Source organism: Melanerpes formicivorus, unplaced genomic scaffold, assembly GCF_026170545.1.
Source record: "Melanerpes formicivorus ecotype bairdi unplaced genomic scaffold, bMelFor1.0.p_v2 SCAF_6, whole genome shotgun sequence".
Taxonomy (NCBI): domain Eukaryota; kingdom Metazoa; phylum Chordata; class Aves; order Piciformes; family Picidae; genus Melanerpes; species Melanerpes formicivorus.
In genome coordinates, this window is record NW_027142358.1 from 20,216,346 (window position 1) to 20,236,988 (window position 20,643).

A 20,643-nucleotide genomic window follows, 5' to 3' on the forward strand; every position below is an offset into this window, starting at 1 on the left:
TTGTACAGATACCTGCTCATGGCAGAGCAACACCTCCTGCAAGGTCAGAGTTCACTAGAACCACTTAAGGAAGTCAACACATCAGAATGTGGGAACAATAAATGTTGTCCTTAAAGCTTATGACAGGGTTGACACCAGCAAGTGGTAACAGCAGGGCTGTGATGTGCTACTCCAAGCAGAAGGAAAATCACATGAAAGAATATGAGGATAACATATTAGAAACACTGTATTAGTCACGTATTTATCTGAGTTTGACTTAGCCCACCGAAATAGCTAGCTCCTTTAGAAAAAATGCTCTGAGAATTGCCTTAACAAAACTAACACCTCCAGAGAAAATTTTGTTGCTAGCTTAAATGCATATGAACACAATTAAATGGACAAGATAATTAAAAATTCAGAAGAAGTTTTTTGTAAGTTACAAATAACTGTCAGTTTGTGAAAGAAACTTGTGTGGTGGTTTTAGGCTATGCCTTTAAAATGCTGGGGGGAAACTTCAACCCACCACAACTTGATGTCTTAGTATTCCTATCTGTGTTAGAATTTCAAAAATACTGAAATATTCACAGGATACCTTTACTGTCACTCACTTCTTCCATGTACCCTTGAGCTAGTTTAGCTTTAGATAATTATAAACATTTCTATTTCTACTCCAACCTGAATTTTGGAGTTCAACAAACAGCAGAAATTGTAATTTTTGGTGTGGCCATTATACTATTTTTTAGCTAATTAGAGGTTCTAGATATTATTTCCTTAGGAATAATATGTGGTAGAGCAGCACAGATGTATTAGAACCATATGAAAAATACTGTTTATCATACAGATTTTACTGTTTCGTGCGCAGAGTGTGGGAATATGGCCACCCTATATAGCTTTGTGCGCACCACAGATTGACGAGTTTGACTAACTTCTGTGCTAATTACTATTCCTCCTTTCTAAAGAGATTCCCATTTGCAAGCTTCTACAAGCACTCTGTATGAAAATACAAACTGCACTGCTTTGTAAGTAAAATTATGGCTATGCTGTTCAATATAGCCTTAATTTATTTTAAATCCTGCTTTATCTTGATTTGGTTAACACTGAAAAGAATAACAGCAATAGTGGTATGTGTTACTGTAGGTACTCTCTAAACCTGGATGTTTTATTAGAAAGCACTCACTTGTGATGGTCAAATTTAAGAATTCTAGTAAAGGTTTATGGAAGAGAAATTACTCCCATCTTTCTCTATCTGCAAGTAAAAAATGAAATTCAAGCTCTCTGCATCCCTCAACATATGTTAGTCATTCCTGCTTTCAGATCTTATGATGTTGCTTCACAATTTATGAGTATGAAGAAATGACCTAGTATTTGGAATGGAACGTACAGCACAAATGAAGCAGGTATCATGCCAAGTGTGTCCAAGAGCTTCAATGAATTTATCTCCAGCTTCAACAGGAAAATCACAGCCATGGCATTTTGTGCTGAACAAAGCAATGTAATCTAAAATAAAAAAAAAAAGCAAAATTGGAACAAACTCTTAACATAATTGTGTAAAACTCAAGAGAAAGATTCCAGGGGGTGAATTTTTGGATTGTTTTTGTTCAGTTTTCTACTACATTCACTGAAATACTCACTGAAACTTGCTTCTTTTCTTTTGTTATTTAAATAAAACTCAATGCAAAACCCCAGGTAAGCACTACAGTTGTCTTCATAAACATAGAAAACAAACAAAACATTCATGAAATTTGAAGTTGTTTCTTACTCCAGAGGTCCCTTCCAACACCTACCATTATGTGATTAGTTTAAAATTAGCTTTAATGTATGTGCAAGTTGTTCATAAGGACAAATATGGTCATACAAAGTCACAGTCTAATGACCCCAGAGTGTTACCCTAAGGGTGGTATAGAAGCATAGTTTAAGTTTCTGTGACTGGATTTATATTGTCTCTGTGTTAAGACAGAATATTGTGGAAACCCCATGCTGGCTGATTTCTTGGAATGTCAAGTTTGGAAAAACCTGACATTAAAATGATTACCAGAAATTCTAAAGATATACAGAATTTGTAAGAATTAGTTAGAGGTTATGGCAAACCCTCCGATTTTCACCAGGTAAGTGCCAAGTCAGCCATACTGTATGGTTTTCATTCTTTACTAAGGGTTACTGTGATTTGTAAAATTTGATTTGTACAACCGTAAGGAAGGAATCTCCAGAGAGAAGTAGGCCAGAAGCTCATTAAATGGACAAGGCAGGGCTTACAGAGGGAATATGACTTAAGCATTAACCTGCTTCCTGACCATGTTAGGCAACTCATTTGCATGCCAAGAACCATTTATTAAACCATATGTTCTTTTCCATAGCTTGGGAAAACGTGGCCTTTTCCTTTCTTAGTTGGCAAGAAGCAGTTTTATCTGCTACAACACTCAGAAAACAGAACTTGCACTACCATGTGTTGCACATCTGAGCAGGGCTGTCTGTTGTTGATCAGTTTTAGGGTGAGGTAGCAGTATCAGAGAAACTTAGTAAAGATAATGTGGGCAGCAACTCACACATACTGTACCAGCACTCTAAAAGAAGAATTTTTCACTCCCTAACATAGATTTGTAGTGAGCAGGACCTATCAGGAAGGCAGGGGGAACAGGGGAAAAATGTAGGGGAATAAATGGAAGGTAGATATAATACATAAGGGAGGGAAACGAGGTATGGCATTCCAGGACATAGAGGCAAAAGACCAGCAGACTGCCAGTCATTCATATAAAGTGGAGAAAAGCACAGAGGGACACAAAATCTGTAACTGATTTTATTTTGTCCTTCAGTTGCTCTATTCTTTTGTTACTTCTGTACTAGAGGAAGCACATGATTATTGAACAGATTGACCCAGTTTGTCATACCTTTCTCACAGTAGGGTTCCCCATCCTCCATGTGAAAAAGACTATTCCCAAATGGCATCTTACAAGCAGCACAGACAAAGCAACTTGTGTGCCAAGTCTGTCTTAGGGCATGCATCACTTCCTGGAAAACAAAGAAACAAAAATCTCCAGTAGAATGGCATACCCTGGACCTACCTACTGGACAACTAATGCAAGACAGAGCTGCTCTACATTTTCCCTTTCTGTATCAGCCAATTCCCCTTCTCAAAAAGAAAAAAATCTGACAGAAAGAGGGCTTCTTTGGAAAGAAACAGGAAATAGGTCTGCAAACTTTCTAGAACAATGCATTTGCCAAAATGAAACAACATATTTCAGCCAGCTGTCTGTATCAACATGCCCAATCGCTGTTGCAGAAAAGACTCTGCACAAAGATTCCGATTATTTTCTCCTTTGTTTTGGCACGACTAGTGTGAATTCTTCAATGCAAGAGCATGTTTTTTAAAAGACATTTTAAAAAGCATTTTTTTTCCAAATACCAAGAAATGCATGAAAGGGATAAATGATTTAAGCCTTATGTTTCAAAGGAACTTAGATTATATATGGATTTCTTTAAGCTTCTCACAAGAACACTTCGCCAACTAATATGAAAATCTAGGAAGAAAAAAGGTCTTAGATTTTAGTTTATGTGATCAGTGAAAATGAATCTGCATGCCTTTTCCTAGGCCATGAGTTCATCACACACACAAAAAAAAAAATCAAATTCCATGCAACTTATGTTCTCTTGAACAGAATTTATCAGATTTTTTCTTCCATCCAGTATGGAGCAATCTCTACTACTGCTTCAATTCTCATCTTGCCATAAAGAAATCCTCTAAGTCCAAAAGCTGTACTGAGCCTGGATATGTGGTTATCTGACAGCTGGTCAATTTTTTGCCCAAGATGATGTTCAACAGTTTAGCTCTGTCAAATGGTTCAGATTTCAAAGGGACAGCTGCATAACTGGTGTAAATTAATTTAACTTTGTTAACTTCAGTGAAACAGCACTGATTTACACCAGGTGAGAATCTAATCCCTATTTTATATCATTGCAATTATATATGTAGACTCTGATTCTCTTTTCAAGATAATTTTTGATCTTCATTTACTATGACAAAAGGGACTGAAATCCTCTTCCATGCTTTTATCCAGTGAATAGACAAAATTGCTAATTTATGTTTGCCATCTCATTAGAGAATCACTACTTGAGATTCATTAACTTCTGTTACTGTTTCCAAAACCACTATCAGTGATAAATAAGTTTGGATCCATTTATGAACCTCATTGAACTAAGAAGCTAAAAAAAGACTGAGAAATCTTATTAATATAAATAGAGGCAGCTGGCATCTTTGCCATTTTCCTGATGAAAATCCATAATGGAGAACTGATTTGCGCCAGTATTAATTAGGTAAGTTGAGTCAGTACTCTGCTGTAAAATTACTGCTACTGCTGCAGCAGCAAACAAGACTTACATGGAGCCAGAGCTTCACCAAGATGGCTGATGCTGCCATCCCTAAGTGGCAATTGCAGAGAAAAGCATGTAGTCTTTCAATAGCAGCATTTATACAGATATGAGAAGGCAAAAGCTAAGCAATATAAAACCAGTGTGGTACTCCTTGCTAGCCTATTTAAGAGAACCATGACAAGTTAGACTAGATGATCCTTGGGGTCCCTTCCAACCTGGTATTCTACAATTCCATGATTCACTAAAACTTCATGCATGCACTGCTAAAATTATTTTATGGCATTCCAACCTCATACCTATTGAAGATGTATGTAGAGCAAATTGATTTGTACCTAAGCATGAGCACAGTAAGACAAAAGTGGCATCTATTTTTGCCCTTCTGGAATTTAGATCACCGTATTTATTCTATATATTCTTAACGATAAGAAGTCACCAGAACTCCCCTTGGCAGCTGTGCTGCTACCTGCCAGTGACGGGCAGCAAGAGGAATATTCCTCTTCCCAAGATCACTGACTTCTCCACTGAAATTTAGATTAAGTCCTGTATAAGAAGAAAATCACCAGTTCAAGTGTCTTACTAAAAATATAAAGAAAAGATGGATAAAAGTAACAGAGTGTGTATTGGATAATAAAGCACTCAGGGAGATGGTAATCAGATTAGATATTCTATGAGCTGAATAAGGGACAGAAATATTCAAGATTTTGAATAGATAAAAATTATTATAAAATGTTTCTCATTCTGAAATAATCACAGGCTGGGAATTGTTACTATAAAGGAGGAAATAATTAAGTATCTACATTCATTGCTGAAAGTTCAAACTTCTCCACTAATTTGGCAAAGAAAGGGTTAAGCGTGTTCTCTTACCCCCATGATCTTAGTGTGGCATCTGGCACAGGTTGGTGCAAAGAACTGTTCGTAACAGCGCTCACAGTACACACTATTCTGCTCTTCCACAAAGCACATATCAGCCAAGGATGTCTTGCAGTAAGCACAGTTGAATTCTTCTGGGTGCCAAGAGCGACCCATAGCTACCAGGAAAGGACCCCTGTAAACAATTGTAATGATCTTATTTGCATTGCAAAAAGGGTTGAATGACCCTGATTACAAACCCACTTTACTAGACACTGCATACGTGCATGACAGGCATTCTACCTGAACCATGAAGGTGCATATTAAAATAAGATCCAGAAGCCTGAGCAGAAATGGTTGGTTTCAAGATCATTACTCAAACAAGCTTCTAATTGGTTAAAACATTTCATTATTGTTTAGTCATATGCATTGGATTTACAGAGCATTGTTGGAAAAGCTAGCAACTGTTTTCATATCTGCATAGCTAGAAGTGGTCTTTGTGAACAGCTGCAAAGAGAACAGGAAAAGGCCAAGGGCTGTAACACAAAAGAAAAAGCTACTGTTTGAAATCATCAAAACCCAGGCAAATTTCTAAACCACACACCCAAAACTTAGAATAGCTCCTAAAGTCTCCTGCCTTCTTCTCACCTGACATACCACTGGAATGTTTAGAAATGTCAGACTGACAACTTGCTGTTTGATCATATGGAAGACATTATTAAAATTAATTTTGGTGATTTACTCTTGATTGTAATTAGAATATATAAAGGGCAGTTCCACATGACCCAGCTAGCTCCTTTTAGTGGACGAGACCGTCATTAAACATGGATTACTTAAAAGTTGGTTAGCAGTCCACAGGGTAACAGTGGGCACCAGTCCAGCAGAATGAATTGGGAGAGGAGAATGGAGAAGCATGTGATGAATCACTGGCATTATCTTTCTCCAGATACAGAAGCAACAATTATAATTTGGCTGTTGCAAAATGATGTGTCGTTCCTTTTCTTTCCAGAATCCTACCCCCACTTTCCATGTCTCCAAAGAAGTTGTACATATACTGGTACCTTAGGACCAGAAGAAATTTGTTTAAAAAACAAAGAGCCCTTCGCCATTGCATCCAAGAAACAGTTAGCATGTATAACTTTGCAGTGATACACAGAAACCACACAATAGGAAAAAGAGCTCTGGAAATGTTAAATTAATGAAGCAGAAAACAGACATCCCTGGTGGGTAATTTAACTGAGTCTTAGGCTCTGGTACTGTATATTCACGTACAATAACCAGTCTCTGATTATTTTTTCCCCCCTGCTTCATCCCTTTTCAAAACCTCATGATCTTACCGAATTATGCTGTTACAGTGCCCACAGAGAGGAGTTCGGCTGCTGGCTGGAAAACGCTCAGCCCTCTGAACCGTTCCCCGGGCTATTGGAGGAGCCTGGGAAGAAGTTGACACTGGAGATGGATAAGCAGAAGTTGAGGCAGGAGATGGTACTGGAGCACCCATTGGTAGGATGTGCTTTGTGATAGTGGTGGTGGTTTTTCCAGGTGCAAATTTCTGGGAAAAGGAGTCATCTGTTACCCAGGGAGGGCGACTTGCAGGCTCAGCGTTGGCAGGGGTGTAGGAATGAACTGGTGCTGGTGCTGTTTTAAGTACCCCAAAAGAAACCAAGAAGCATTTTAAAGTCTTTTCTCTTTATGGCAAAACAGCAACACTTAGCAAAGGGTAGTCCATGACACACACAAAAAATTAAAAGCTTCAGATGACAATTATGCTCTCTCCCATTACTGCTCATTAATTCTGGACTGAAGCCAAAGGTATCGGCACAATCACTGACTTTTAATACACATGCATTACAGAAGTCATTGCCTACTGGCTTTTAGAGATTTTATGGAGATCATTCTCAAAGGCATCTTTTAGTTTTTCTAGTAGGAATGATATGACAATTCTGTGATAATTTCAATTACTGCCATATAATCTGTTTAAGACAGGTTAAAAATAGACCAGATGTCATAGTGAAGTCCTGGATGGAATTCCCTGTAATTTCAGTAAGAAGTTATGCTTAAATTCATTAAAATGCAGTGTTTTCCACATATGCCACTGTTATCTATCATTTGTAGATTTTACTCCTCTAAGTTTCTGAATAAAAACAGGCTCACACAGGGAACAGAGATAGAGAGCACTGGAAGCAATATTGAGGGAGCCAAGTCAGCTCAAATGAGCAGTAAGACTAAGCCAACAGCACTTAGAGGAAGGCCAGACTTGTGGTTATGACTGATCGCAGTTCAGTTCTTGGCTCTGCCACAGACTTCCTGTATAACTTTGAGCAGAGCTTAGTATCTCTGTGCCTCAGTTCCCTTGTATAAAACAGAAATATTATACTTCCTTTCTTCCACTCTTTGACTATCATAAAATCTTCACTGCAGACAGCCTCTGTGTTTGTATGCACCAGGCTCTAATCTTGGGTGGAGCTTTATGACATAAAAAATAAGCAGAAACTAGAGCCTGACAAGTTTTCCCATTGGCCTGCTCTTTTCAAAACATCAGATCTTGCATTGTGTAGGACTGAAGTCATTACCCAAGAAAATGCCTCACTTTGCCAAGTACAGGAGCACTAAAAGTAGTTTTTCCTTCGCAGCGAAAATAAAGGGAATGATTGCTCGTTTCTGTGAGGAGGAACAGAAGCTTGGAGATTTCAATTGTTTTGCCTGAACAACAGAGCACAGACTTGGGAACGTAAGACAGTTCTCCTGCAGCCTAGGCAAGCACTCTGCATAGTAGCTCCCAGTGCCAATAAAATGATGACCAAATACATTCACAATTTTAAGGGGCTTGCAGGTGGAAAGGTATCTCAGGCAAGAAGAGGATTCCAAATGTAACATGGATCTTTCTGGATAAATGGTGAGAAGACTGTTCTACATAATACTCCTTAGCCTACAACCTCCTAAATAGATTACATACACTGATTACTGGAAATTCCAGGTGCTTAAATTGCATACGTATCAATCTACTGTTCATCCTAGCCATCTCTCATTTTTTTCCTTCTGTTGAGTTCAAAGTTTAATCTAATGCATCTTTTTGATAAAACTTTCTTACACCTCAGCATCACCAAGTTTTTGCTTCATAAAACTGTATCCCACCTTAGCTTTAGGCTTTTTTTTTTTAACTTGGGAATAGTAAACAGTGTTTAAAGATTGCAGAACAGAGTTTATATGCAATCCCTTTAAATCCTGAGGCTGTTGCTATTTATGTATTGCAGTATTAAGCCAGGCAAAATTACAAGACAATATTTAGTCTCTAATTGGTGAGTTCAAAAGGCTCCCACCTATGAGGCGCTCTAATGAAATAAGGTGACTTCTAGCTCGCTCAGTTCTGTGAAAGGATTCTCCCTCCCCCAAGAGCCAGTTCTTGTTCATGCGAAGTACAGCAGTGTATCCTGCTGAAGGCCTAACAAAATGGTTAGATCTTCAAACCCAGAGTTCCAGAAGTGAAGAAAAAATGCAGTCCAGGTACCATCTTTAGGATCTTTTTCTATGATTATCTTAAGTAAATACATATTATAACCATTTACATTTCCCTCTTTGTCTTTCTTGATCTCATAATGTTGGTGTTGAATTTTTTTCAGTTTGCTTATTCCAACTAACGTAGACAGCATATGATTTATCTGGGTTCAGATTAACCTAGACTCATGTGAAGGATGAACACTGGGGAAAGGTCTTTGTCTTTCAGTGTCTCTATCTCCCTTTTTTTTGTTTTTACTTGTTGTGGCAAAATATATATATATATTTTTTTTTTCCCCCAGCTGCTGAAAAGATACCAGGGGTATCTATGTTGGGCGTCTGCAACTGCTCCGAGTACTCTCTTTTCAGCCATTATCATTTACTTTTGCAGGTTGCATTTAGTACAACATATTTTCCCCCTGTGAACAGGCTGGCATTAGTATTGATTTAAAATAGTGTCATTGCAATGCAGTAGAAAGGTTTCAGTAACCTTGAGATTTTAGCTATTGTTATTAAGAGGGAATTATTTTAGCTATATCCCTAAAGCTTATCTGAAAAAACTCTTGTCTTACTAGCTACTACCATAAATTCACTTTGCTTGTTTATGTATTTCAAAGTCTTCCATCATAAATGCAGCAGATAAAAGGTGCTGTTTCCTGGTAAAAAGTCCTAAGATTAAGTATACCAGGGAACAGAGTCTCAAAACACCAGTATTGTATGAACTGACCCTTGACTGTTCAAAAATAGATACTCTCAATAATTCAGTAACCCAACCTCCATACCTTGTTTCTCTCCACCTTCAGACTCTCTTAGAGTAGAAAAGAAAGAACAAGAGGATTGGTATCCTGACAGAATTCAGGAGAAGAGCTCTCCCTTAACAGTGGTTAGAAGGAGCCTGTTCCTTGATTCTGGGGACTTCAGAGTTCTTCCCCTCAGCTCTTCATTTATGGTTAATGGATATTTCTCTCAACAAAAAAATGGTGTTTTACCAAAGATTCATTTAGTATAGATTTATATAGCCTCAAATGCTTTAGTCTAACCTACTAGCTCATACTGTGAAAACTATTAAAAAAAAGAGGGACACACACATGGACAGACTCATAATTGTTATTCCTAATAATAATTTTCCATTAACAAATGTAATTCATAATCCCACGTGATTTGGCTTGTATACTTAGTGGCTGCACCCCTGAAGCCTCAAATTTTGCTGTACAGTGTTTCAGTATATAGGATATGGCAGAAAAATAAATAATGCAACAAGTCCTTTCTAAGATGCCATTATTCTTATTCAGAAAAAATTAAAGATGAAAATTGACATGTATCCTGCTGGTTTAGCACTGAAAGTGCTTAGGATTCAATGAAAATTTTAATGAGATCTGTGGGAATCCTTCTACCTAATTCATACATTCATAGAATGGTTTGGGTTGGAAAAGACCTTAAAGATCATCTAGTTCCAACCTCCTTGACATGGGCAGGGACACCTTTCACCAGAACAGATTGCTCAAGGCCTCATCCAGCTTGGCCTTAAAGACCTCCAGGGAGGGAGCATCCACAATCTCCCTGGGCAGTTTGCTCCAGTGTCTCACCACCCTCACTGTAAAGAATTTCTTCCTAATATCCAGACTAAATCTACCCTCCTCAAGCTTCAATCCATTCTTTCTTGTCCTATCACTAAAAGCCCTTGCTAAAAGTCCCTTCCCATCTTTCTGTAGGTCGCTTTCAGGTACTGGAAGGCCAGTGTAAGACGTCCCTGGAGCCTTCTTTTCTTCAGGCTGAACAGCCCCAATTCTAGCAGCCTGTCCCCAATAGGGAGGTGCTCTGGCCACCTGATCATCTTTGTGGCCTTCCTCTGGACCTGCTCCAGTAGTCTGATGTCCTAGAAGAGCACATCAGGCCTTCACACATAAGCACTTTTACGTATGTGAGTAGTCCTCTTTGGTCTTACTGATTTAAAAGGAGAGATCTGCTTTCGTTTAGGTATCATGTTACTTCGTAATACTAAACTGTTTTTTGAGTTGCTTGGAATCCATGAGGGCACTATTCTGGTCTAGGAAAAACTACAGGAAAAGCACACACAACTATTGTCTGCCATCTAGTGGACACGAAAAGAACCTGTGCTTTTAAAAAAAGGGTCCTGAAATTTACAGGAGAGAGAAGAGGAAAAAAAGAAGAGTTCAGTTTTCTCCACAGGAAGAAAGCAAAGATTTTTACCAGCAGAAAATTAGAAAATTCCAGCCAGAGATAGATTAGTCAAAGCAGGAGTTTTTTCTGCTTCAAAGCTTAGACTTACTGATACTCCTATCTGAGCCAGATAACAAGAGCCAGTAAACAAGATTTAGCCCTATTATTTTTTTAAGTCTGAGACAGGATAAAATAATCTTGTTAGCCCTTTCAGTGATTGATTCAGGTTTCTGGATATTGCATGTATGAGACTGTGGGTAGGTCTTTCAATCTGGAAGTTGCTGGCCCACATTTTTAAGAGAGGCAAGTGTTCTCAATCCCATTAATACTGAGGGCCAGCATGAAGACATTCCTCTTCTAAATCCTGCACTGAAAATCCCAATGGTGATTGCCATTGTTTTTGCCTTTTCACGCAGTGGATTTACAAAAATAGAAGTCAAAGACATTATTTGCATAAGTGAGAGTGCAGTTGTTGCTAAAGCCTGAGGTTGCACTTCAGACTGGAAGGAAAAGATGTATTTTGTGATCTCATATGTCAGTTTTTGAGAACAGCTGGTCTTCTCAGATTGAGGTTGCATTTTACACTGCAGGGGAGAATTTATATGCACTGACAAAACTGAGTGGGGAGGTTTTCTAACTGTCTTGGTGGTTTGTTTCAAAGCACTATTGGTCTTCCCTATCCATGACAGGAAATGCTGTTTCCTCCATTTCTTGCCAAGTGGCAATTACCTATTAGCTCAGGACTGCAACTGCCACTGTTTCTAGAGCTACCTTATGTTCCAAAACCAGTATAAAATGCTACTACATGAAATATATAGAACTTTTAAAAGGTAACCAAAACAACAGCAATGAACCAACCAACCAAAACCAACCAACCAATCAAAAACCCAAACCAACTTCAATAAAATCTTTGTAATCTTCTGAATATGAGTCCCTTTGGGGTTCAATTAAAAAGGTATTTTAGAATCCTTTCTTTCCTATTTCCAACTCCTAAATGACACAGGAAGACTTACCTCTTCTGTCACTACCAATTTTAATGCTGTTTGAATTTTGTCTTTGTAATACATCTGTCATGGTAGGGCCAAATGAGTCCAGCACAAAAGCCAGACAGGCCCTGATGTGTCTAGACATGGTCCTCCTCTCCCCTCTCCTTCCTGCAGAAGTTGAGGTAATGCAGGAAAAGGAACAAAGGGGACAGGACCATGCGTGTCTGGTAAACAAGTCTGCTTCTAGGGTTAAGAATGTGTACTGGCCACTGCTCCATGACCAGGCCTATGCTTCCGCCTTCTACGGCCACAGCCTGGCAGAATCCCTTTTCATTGGGTAACTATGTGCTGGCTTCCGCTGCCGTATTAGCCCAACTGAATCTCAGGCAAGATATATATACAGGCCAATCTCTAGTTGCCTTTGCCTTGCCTTGCTTGAACCTGCTTGGACCTATCTTGCTTGAAGTTGCCTTGAGTTGCCCAATTCAGAGCCTGGGATAAAGCCATGAGCCTACACACTGCAAGCCAAAGAAGCCACAAGCCTTGAAGTAGGAGCCAAGCCTTGCTTCCCCTTGCAACTAGAATTTCACTGCGCCTCAGTTTAGCCAAGACAAAGCAAAAGCCCAAGAAGTGTCATACAGCCTGCTGTCCTGCTGAAGCCTGACCAGCCCTGAGACTGCGTGGCCTTTTTTGCCGGCAACCAGCCAAGCTCGGTGCATGACAGTGCCCCAAAGCCTCAACAGCTAATGCAGCGCAGCAGCACTCCCCACTTGAGTGGAATCAGCTGTGAGTAATTAATTCATTGCCTCTTTGGCTTAAGGGTTCTTGTCGAGTCTCCTCCCCCCACACTGCTGTGGTCAAGGGCCATTTTGCTCCTGGGTATTCTCTATTTCCCTGTTATTTTCTCCCAATTTGCATAAAATTGCAAAAATTGTTATATTTGCCTAAATACTGTACATTCCCACTGTAAGTATGTATTCTAACTTCTTTTCTTTTCTTAAAGAAATGCACAAGCATTTCTTTTCTGAATCCTTTCAGTACTTCGAAGTCACCTTACCTGGCTGGTAGACAGAGGGCTTGATGCTGGCAGTAGTAACAACTCTCTGTTTTGAAGCAGCAGAAGCAGTAGGACTTTCACTGTAGCTTCCAGAAACTGGCAATGGTGTATATGATTGGCTTGTGTTTCTAAAAGCAAAACAAAGGTATGAGCAATTTTATAAACAGCAAAAGTTACTGATTATGAAATATCAGATTGGCAGCTTCCAAAGCACTCCAAGAGGAACTGTCCTTGAGAGCTACAGAGAGAATAATGTGAGATTTGTTAGTCTTTATTATTGCTAAGAAGGGCTGGGACAATTCTTTGGAAAGAAAAACTATCCAAATAAGAATTTTAAATAACGGCAAGTTGCTCTTGTTGGCACAGAAAACAGCTTACTGAAGGAATGTGACAAACTTACTGCAAGAATTCAGTTTAACAAGGGATCCAATTTCAGGAACATGCTACAAAGTTTTTGTTTTCTGTCTCTCCACAAACAAACAGGTCTCTTCTTGTCTAAGATTAATCAATGAGGGACATCTCGCTGACTTATAGCAGGATACTAGCTCAGCACAATTACTACTGCTACAAACACTAACTACTGTTTATAAGCACTGTACTCTTTTAGAGAAGTCTGTAGTGACCTTTAAAAACCATCTCCAAAACTAACTTCTCCCTGTTTAGACTGAAACCACAATTCACAGTAAGTTTTCTAATGCTCAGATTCAGCTAAGCCTAAAGACCATGAGATACAATCTTATGATGCAATCTCTACATTCCTAGATTAAAAACATTTGCTCGGGATTCCAAGCATCAAGAAGTAAGTTTCCTGTCTTTCATGGCTCAGATGGTGATTCTTAGCTTGATTATAGTAACACATTGAAATATATGCCTCTTCTGTTTGCCTGCTGCTTAGAATGATTCTATTTGTAGTGGGTTTGCTTCATAAAGTACTACAAGGGCAGTAGAAACAAAGCACGAGAGACAGGATAAAAAAGTGCAAGGAAGGGAAGCCACGGATAGAGAGATGTGTGCAGTAATAAAACCCATTTTCTATTGAACATCCTTCTTACCCTGAAAACAGTTTTACATTCTTTTCCCCTTCACTTGCACTACCTCTGACTTTGCCTACAGGAAAACGTTTGTCAGCGTAAGAAAAGATGTATCAGACCATTGGTACATCTTGACTTTCCTTCAACAGTGGAAATAGATGCCAGCTGGAGGGAACATGTTATAATTTTTACCTCTGGTAAACCCAGCAAATTCCATGCAATACAGGTGAAAAACATCCTGACAATGGAAATTTTAGATTTCTAATTTTGAACAAAACAAACATACCCTCACATCACAGCTTTTTGTGGCTTTGACAGTGCTTCTACTATTGATCCAGGGCCTACAGCATTGCTCCTCAGGCTAATTTATTTTGTCTGTTTTGTTAGACTAGAAATGTGGCTATTGCTACTATGACTATAGCTAATTATTTCTGTAAATTCTGCTGTGAACTATGCTGTGATTTTGTAACCACCAAAGCTATTCTCAGTGCAGTAACACTTTCTACTTTCCATTCTAACCATATTTCCTATTGATACCTCCTCATCTGTAGTGAGTAAGAATGTACTGTGCCCAGGGTCACTGGAGAAAGGATCCTTGGTCCTACCGTAGCACTGACACAAAGCTGTACATTTCAGATACACTGGCTTCACACACAGCTTTTAAATTGGCATCTGGTCCTTGTTTAAAACCTATCACTCAAGGTAAACTAGAGAGAATACCAGTAAAGCATACTTACCTTTAAAGGATCAGTGATCAGTGTTTACAATGTGGATTAAAAGATTTTAAACCATGTATCATATAGCCTTAATCTGAAAATGGCATACACTCAGGAAGGTCTGCTCCCAGATGTGCAGGTCTACTGCAAGAAAGACTCATTCGAAGTTCTCAATGCACAAAATACATAAAGAAGTTCTGAGCCATATTAGTGATAAAAATGGTTATTCAAGATTCAAATGTTTACCAAAGTTAATAGCATGATAAAACCATGCTACTAGATTTCTTTGTATGTTCAGGGAAATGAAGTCAAAAAACCCCCAAACCAACACATACAGAACTCCCCCTATTCAGAGTACCACAATCATAGCAAAATTAAAAGAAGTCAGTTACTGAACTCTTTTACAAGTGTATGGCACATATTAAATACAGTAAGGAAGATAAAAAGGCTTGTCAGAGAGATACAAAGTGCTGCATTACATCAGTAAGGGTTTTAGTGAAGTTAAAAGATGTATCAGAATTTCTGCTGAAGAAAAGGAAATAGCATGTGATTAAAAGAGGAAAGGAAGAAAAAACAACCCACTCAAAAAAAAAAAAGAAGAATAAAAAGATGTCCTAAGGAGCAAAGATGCTTTAATGGAACAGGAAGCAATTGCATTTGAGAAAGCAGTGAAAGCACCCTTACTGAATTTATCTGTAGCAGCCCATGGCATGTGACAGGCACCAAATTAAATACTTGCTCTGATAACTATTAGTTGTCAGAAGGAGTAAATATTTTTAAGCAGATCATTTTTATGTTAACACTTCACTAGATGCCTACTAGCAGCAATAAACTGGTTTGTTAAGTGCTTTCAAGGTAGAGTAGCTGCACAAAGCATTTTTATACCTCTTCTTTGACTGGTAGCTGATGGAGGTGGAAGAATGTCGGTTGAAACTAAAATGAGACAAAAGTTGTATTTGAAAAAAAATATGCCAAGAAGATTGGGTGTCTTGTCTTACACTCAGTTTCATAATGGATAAGAGGTGCTCTTAAGTGCTAAAGTAAACAACATCTGAATACTTCTACAAGATCTAATACTATATTATATTATATTATATTATATTATATTATATTATATTATATTATATTATATTATATTATATTATATTATATTATATTATATTATATTATATTATATTTCATTACACCATATTATATTATATTTATTATATCATATTATGTCATATCATATCATATCATATTATATTTATATTAGATTATTATAGTTTGCTTATTTAAGGTAGGAATCAGTGGAACCTGGCTAATGGTAATAAATAGATGAGCTATAAGATAAGCATAATATTGCTCAGTTAAGTCATTCTTATCCAGTTTTCCTCATTCTTTAATTGTAAAATTCTAACTCAACAACTGGACTGTTTGCTTTTACGTTCACCAGTTATTTGTATTAGCACAAAAAAATAATACATACAAGTTTGTTTTTGTCAGTGTCATAAGCTAAAGTTGCATCAAATCTTAAACCCTGAATGAACCAAAGCTCAAAGATCAGTGAAGTTTTCTAGCTTATGAGGCAATTAGAACAACCCCACAGAAAAGACTGGCTGGAAGCAGTTGAAGCAACAATATCAAGGCAGCATGTTCAACTCTTCCCTTGCCAGTATCATTCTACTGTTCATTACAGTCTTAGGTAAACATATTTTGTTTTTCCTCGCCTTGGGGCAGCAGCATCATTACAGAACATAAATTCACTAAATGTAGGAAGTACTTTAAAGCCTGCACAATGCATGACCTGAGAAACAAGAAGGTTCAGAATGAACACAGGTCCTGTTTCAAAGCAGAGGAGTGCTGGGCTACATGGCTTCAATCACACCTCACAGGAGCATAGCCAGAATTACCAGAGGCTTCTCATAGGCCAGCTATTTTCCCAGCTTCTAAAGAGTTTTTCTTCCCTTTAGCATAGACACCGTGCTTGAATTAAAATTCTAGGATCACAGAAACTACACCTTCCTTTCAGAACCATAATGGTAACTCGTGGCATCATTCTCCCATTTGGGTATTCACATAGTGCTGTCTTACTGGCTGCTTTGCTTTTAGCCTCCTGATGAAATAAGCATAAAGAGCTTCATAGGTTATTTAAAACACTCCTGCTATGAGTTCTTCTTTTTAAGTAAGACCGTAAGTGAAAAAGAAAGATAACATTGCCAATTTAAAAATAAGAGTAACAGGATCAGTTAAGGATTAATTACTTACTTCAAACTATTTCTCTTTAGGAATGTTACAAAGATTTTATTCATGTTAGTTGTTATGCATATGGCCTTGCTCACAAAAGCAGAATCACTATAGAATTGGATCTACCAAAGTTTAGAATCAGATTTAAATGAAGACATTAATGACAAAATCCTGCATTTTTGTGGTGGACCTGTTTAAGGTACCTAGAAAGAAAAAAAACTCCAACAAACACTGGAATAAAGATGGTAAAACCTCAGCCCCTTTCTATCAGAGCATGTTTTACAGGATGGAAACTAAGGTCATCTGTATTTTATTAGGAACTCAAATTACATGAAATACTGCTGCAGTGCTCCAATGGCATACGTCAAGCTGAAACTTCTAATGCACTGCTTGCTTTCTAAGTTAAAACAATAGGATGCTCAAAAAATGAAATATAAATTAATTTAGAAACCACTTTTAGTCCCTTATTTTAGAATACACTGACTATAATACATGGCAGTTTAAAAAAACAAACATGGAAGTAGTGCACAAAGTTAAAGAACCTATTTCAGATTCAACACAGCCCTTCAAAACCGGAACTCCTCCAAAAACTGAGTTTGGTTCTTGTACCCAATTACCAAGGATGCAATTTTTCACAGGTCCTACACATTTCTGATTTGCCTTCATGTCCCAAGGCTTGAAGAATTGATGAACTCTCAAGAGAGGTATTAGCTAAGATAATATTTGCTCGCTGGCAATAGCTTGAAGGTATCAGTATGATACCTGTGTCATCCATCGAAAAGCAAGATTTTAGGGCAGAAGCATATAATGCTGATATGATGTAGATCTTACATATTTGACTTAAATAATTGTTATGTACAAGGAACAGGTCTTAGTACTCCAATTAAAGCATTGTTTTCTGAAATGGACAGCTGTTATTCACAGAGTCTTTTACAGGGCAAGAGATATTAGGAGATCTCACAGCCAACCTCCTGCTGAAAGCAAGGCCAGGTCTCAGGCCCGACCAGGTTGTTTCATCCAGTATCTTGAAAATCTTTAAGAACGGAGATGCATAAGCTTCCCCAGGCAAACCAATGCTTTCAAAGGGGCAGCAAAGGGTAAAAATGGTCCATGCCAATCTAATGCAGGAGAAAAGACATTTGATTTGGAAGTATATTTTAGTATCTCAAGGTGATCTTGTTATCCACAGCGTTCATTAAGTCCATACTGATGCACAACTGCAAATGAATTTATAGCTAAGGCCTTACATTGCTTCCTTTCTCCCTAATGAAGGAATGTGAAGTTAAAGTAAAATAGATAAAGAATCAGTCAAGAAATAGTATTATATGAGCTCTAAGATAGCCATGCAAATAGTGTCAGAAAATAATGGCTATTTTTATACTAATTTATTAGTTGCTTATATTATACATAGTTGGTTTTTAACTATCATTTCCAAGACAGCCATGAAAACATACCTTTTTGGAATAAATCTGCTCTTCCACAAAAAAGCTAACAAAAGCTATCAGCATCTCATTCTTGCACCAAAAGCTATGCCAGCAGTTGTCAATCAGTCAATCAGTATCACACGTAGCTACCAATGTGAAGAGTGCCTGCTTTGGGAATCAGAAGGTCTATCCATAATTCTGTGATTAATATAAATGAATTATGAGCTTCTTAAATGAACAGCCTCCAGTTAAAAATAAGTATGCATGCACAAAATGGTTATGTTCTGCAAACCTGCCTTCTGCTTACTTGGGCAGCCTTATTTTAAGGATTTTCTATGATGTTGAGCTATCTCTGAAAGTCTTGTAGAGATTTACCACTTTTATAACTGATTTGAAAGCTCACAATGCCAGGATTCACAAGGGCTTCCCAAAGTTTAGATTACTCAAGTATGGTCTTATAACTCAAGAAGTGAATTGTGATTTTATCTTTCTGCATTCCTCCAACATTGTTCATTAAATCAAAGTCTTTCAAAACGTGGGCTTTTTTGAACGGGAAAAACTAAAGCCTTTTATGACGTCAATGCTAACCTCAATGAAATCTGCATATATTTTAGAAATAAAAAGTAATACAGGCAGTATTATTATGTGTGGGCTGTGGCCATCAGGACTAGGGATGTAATTCTGCTCCTATACATGGCACACATGAGGTCTCACCTCAAGTACTGTTTGCACTTCTGGGCCCCTCACTTCAGGAAGGATATTGAGGTGCTGGAGTGAATCCAGAGGAGAGTCATGAGACAGGTGAACGGACTGGAGGGAAAGTCTTATGAGGAGAGGATGAGGGAGCTGGGGTTGTTTAACCTGGAAAAGAGGAAACTCAGGGGGGACCTCATCACATTCTACAACTATCTGAAGGGAAGTTGTAGTAAGGTGGGGGTCAGGCTTTTCTCCCAGGCAAGTTGTGATGAGAGGGCATGGCCCGAAGCTGCTCCTCTGAAGGGGAGGTTTAGGCTGGATGTTAGGAAGCACTTCCTCATGGAAAGGGTAATTAGACACTGGAATGGATTTCCCAGAGAGGTGGTGGAGTCACTGTCTCTGGAGGTGTTTAAGGAAAGATTAGATGTGGCACTTTGTGAAGTGGTCTAGTCAATGTGGTAGTGTTAGGTCATAGGCTGGACTTGAGGACCTCACAGGTCTATTCCAGTCTCAATAATGCTGTTCTGCAATTATGTAAAATTCTCCCTGAAGCTAATAGAATACCAAGGAAATTTCTGTTGCAGGTATGTAAAAATAAACCTCTCAGAGCAAGATTTATACAGGTCAAATGATAAAAATTGTCAAAACATGAATAAATGTCCTCTGTCTGGCCAGACTATTCACCAAGGCTTCAATTTAATTTCATGTTCTGTCCAATGGATAAATTTAATTCCTCAGTTGAGAGAAAGAGTAAAACTGAGTTCTTTCTGCAGCTCAGAATAAATAGATTTTTTATGCCAGCATTTAATCAAACATGCATAGTTATTGTTGTTTAGGAAACAAGGGACTTCCCCAGGCTATAAGTGGATTTTAACTGTCACCTACAACAACTATGTAGGACCCTCTTCTCACATTGATACTTAATAGTAACACAAACTGGATGAAACAGTACTAGTGGCATTTAAGAACCTAATCATACCACAGGACTGAATGAAAAAGCAGTGTAAGAATTACTTGTGAAATGCACTGAGTACTATCCTAAGTAACAAAAGAGAGAAGGAGAGCAAATGCCCCCCAGGTTTAAACAGGGCCATAGCAACAATCTCTTCACCAAAAGGGCTGTCAAGCATTAAAACACGCTGCCTAGGGAAGGAGGTGAGTCACCATCCCTGGAGATATTTAAAGGAGATGTAGATGTGGTGCTCAGGGATGTGGTTCAGTGGTGGACTTCACAGTGCTGGTTTGATGGTTGGACTTGATGATCTTAAAGATCTTTTCCAACCTAAACAATTCTATAATTAAGATGAGACACATGGATAATTAGAATTTCAACTGTATTGCTGATTCAGTTTCTCATTATTTCTGAAAATTGTGTTTTGAAAAATGAACCTTAAAATCTACTGCTTTCTCCTCTGTTAGTTTTGACAACATGTTAATGAAAACAAGGGTCAGCAGTGAGGCAGAACAGCAGCACTCTCCCTTTCTGGTAAGAGATGCTACCTATGCTATCTGTTCTTTCATTAGTCATGATTAAGAGCACAATAAAAGAAGGTGTGCCATTCCTGTGATCCTGTGTTTTCAGCAAGAAAAAAACAACAACCAAAATCTGTCCTTCTAAGCCAGCATCACTAAACAATT

General features: G+C 38.2%; 1 protein-coding gene and 1 long non-coding RNA gene across 14 annotated transcripts in view; one reads left to right on the plus strand and one right to left on the minus strand.

The window, feature by feature from the left end:
- Positions 1 to 20,643, plus strand: part of LOC137441970 (uncharacterized) — a 44,574-nt gene that overhangs the window by 15,316 nt on the left and 8,615 nt on the right. For 2 of the 8 annotated variants that reach the window (XR_010987541.1, XR_010987546.1), the window contains exons 4-7: positions 6,549 to 6,696; positions 7,827 to 8,697; positions 10,401 to 10,609; positions 20,425 to 20,491. The exons of 1 other annotated variant lie outside the window; for it this stretch is intronic. This is a non-coding gene — a long non-coding RNA (uncharacterized lncRNA). The remainder of the gene's footprint in view (positions 1 to 6,548; positions 6,697 to 7,826; positions 8,698 to 10,400; positions 10,610 to 20,424; positions 20,492 to 20,643) is intronic. 5 more of the 8 variants (XR_010987545.1, XR_010987542.1, XR_010987544.1 and 2 more) reach the window with 5 other exon arrangements.
- Positions 1 to 20,643, minus strand: part of LDB3 (LIM domain binding 3) — a 123,771-nt gene that overhangs the window by 5,445 nt on the left and 97,683 nt on the right. For 3 of the 6 annotated variants that reach the window (XM_068140019.1, XM_068140018.1, XM_068140022.1), the window contains 6 exons: positions 15,545 to 15,592; positions 12,913 to 13,040; positions 6,531 to 6,831; positions 5,209 to 5,389; positions 2,865 to 2,985; positions 1,361 to 1,476 (listed from right to left, as the gene is read on the minus strand). In XM_068140019.1, the coding sequence (XP_067996120.1) occupies positions 1,361 to 1,476; positions 2,865 to 2,985; positions 5,209 to 5,389; positions 6,531 to 6,831; positions 12,913 to 13,040; positions 15,545 to 15,592 (895 nt within the window). The remainder of the gene's footprint in view (positions 1 to 1,360; positions 1,477 to 2,864; positions 2,986 to 5,208; positions 5,390 to 6,530; positions 6,832 to 12,912; positions 13,041 to 15,544; positions 15,593 to 20,643) is intronic. The other 3 variants (XM_068140017.1, XM_068140020.1, XM_068140016.1) reach the window with 1 other exon arrangement.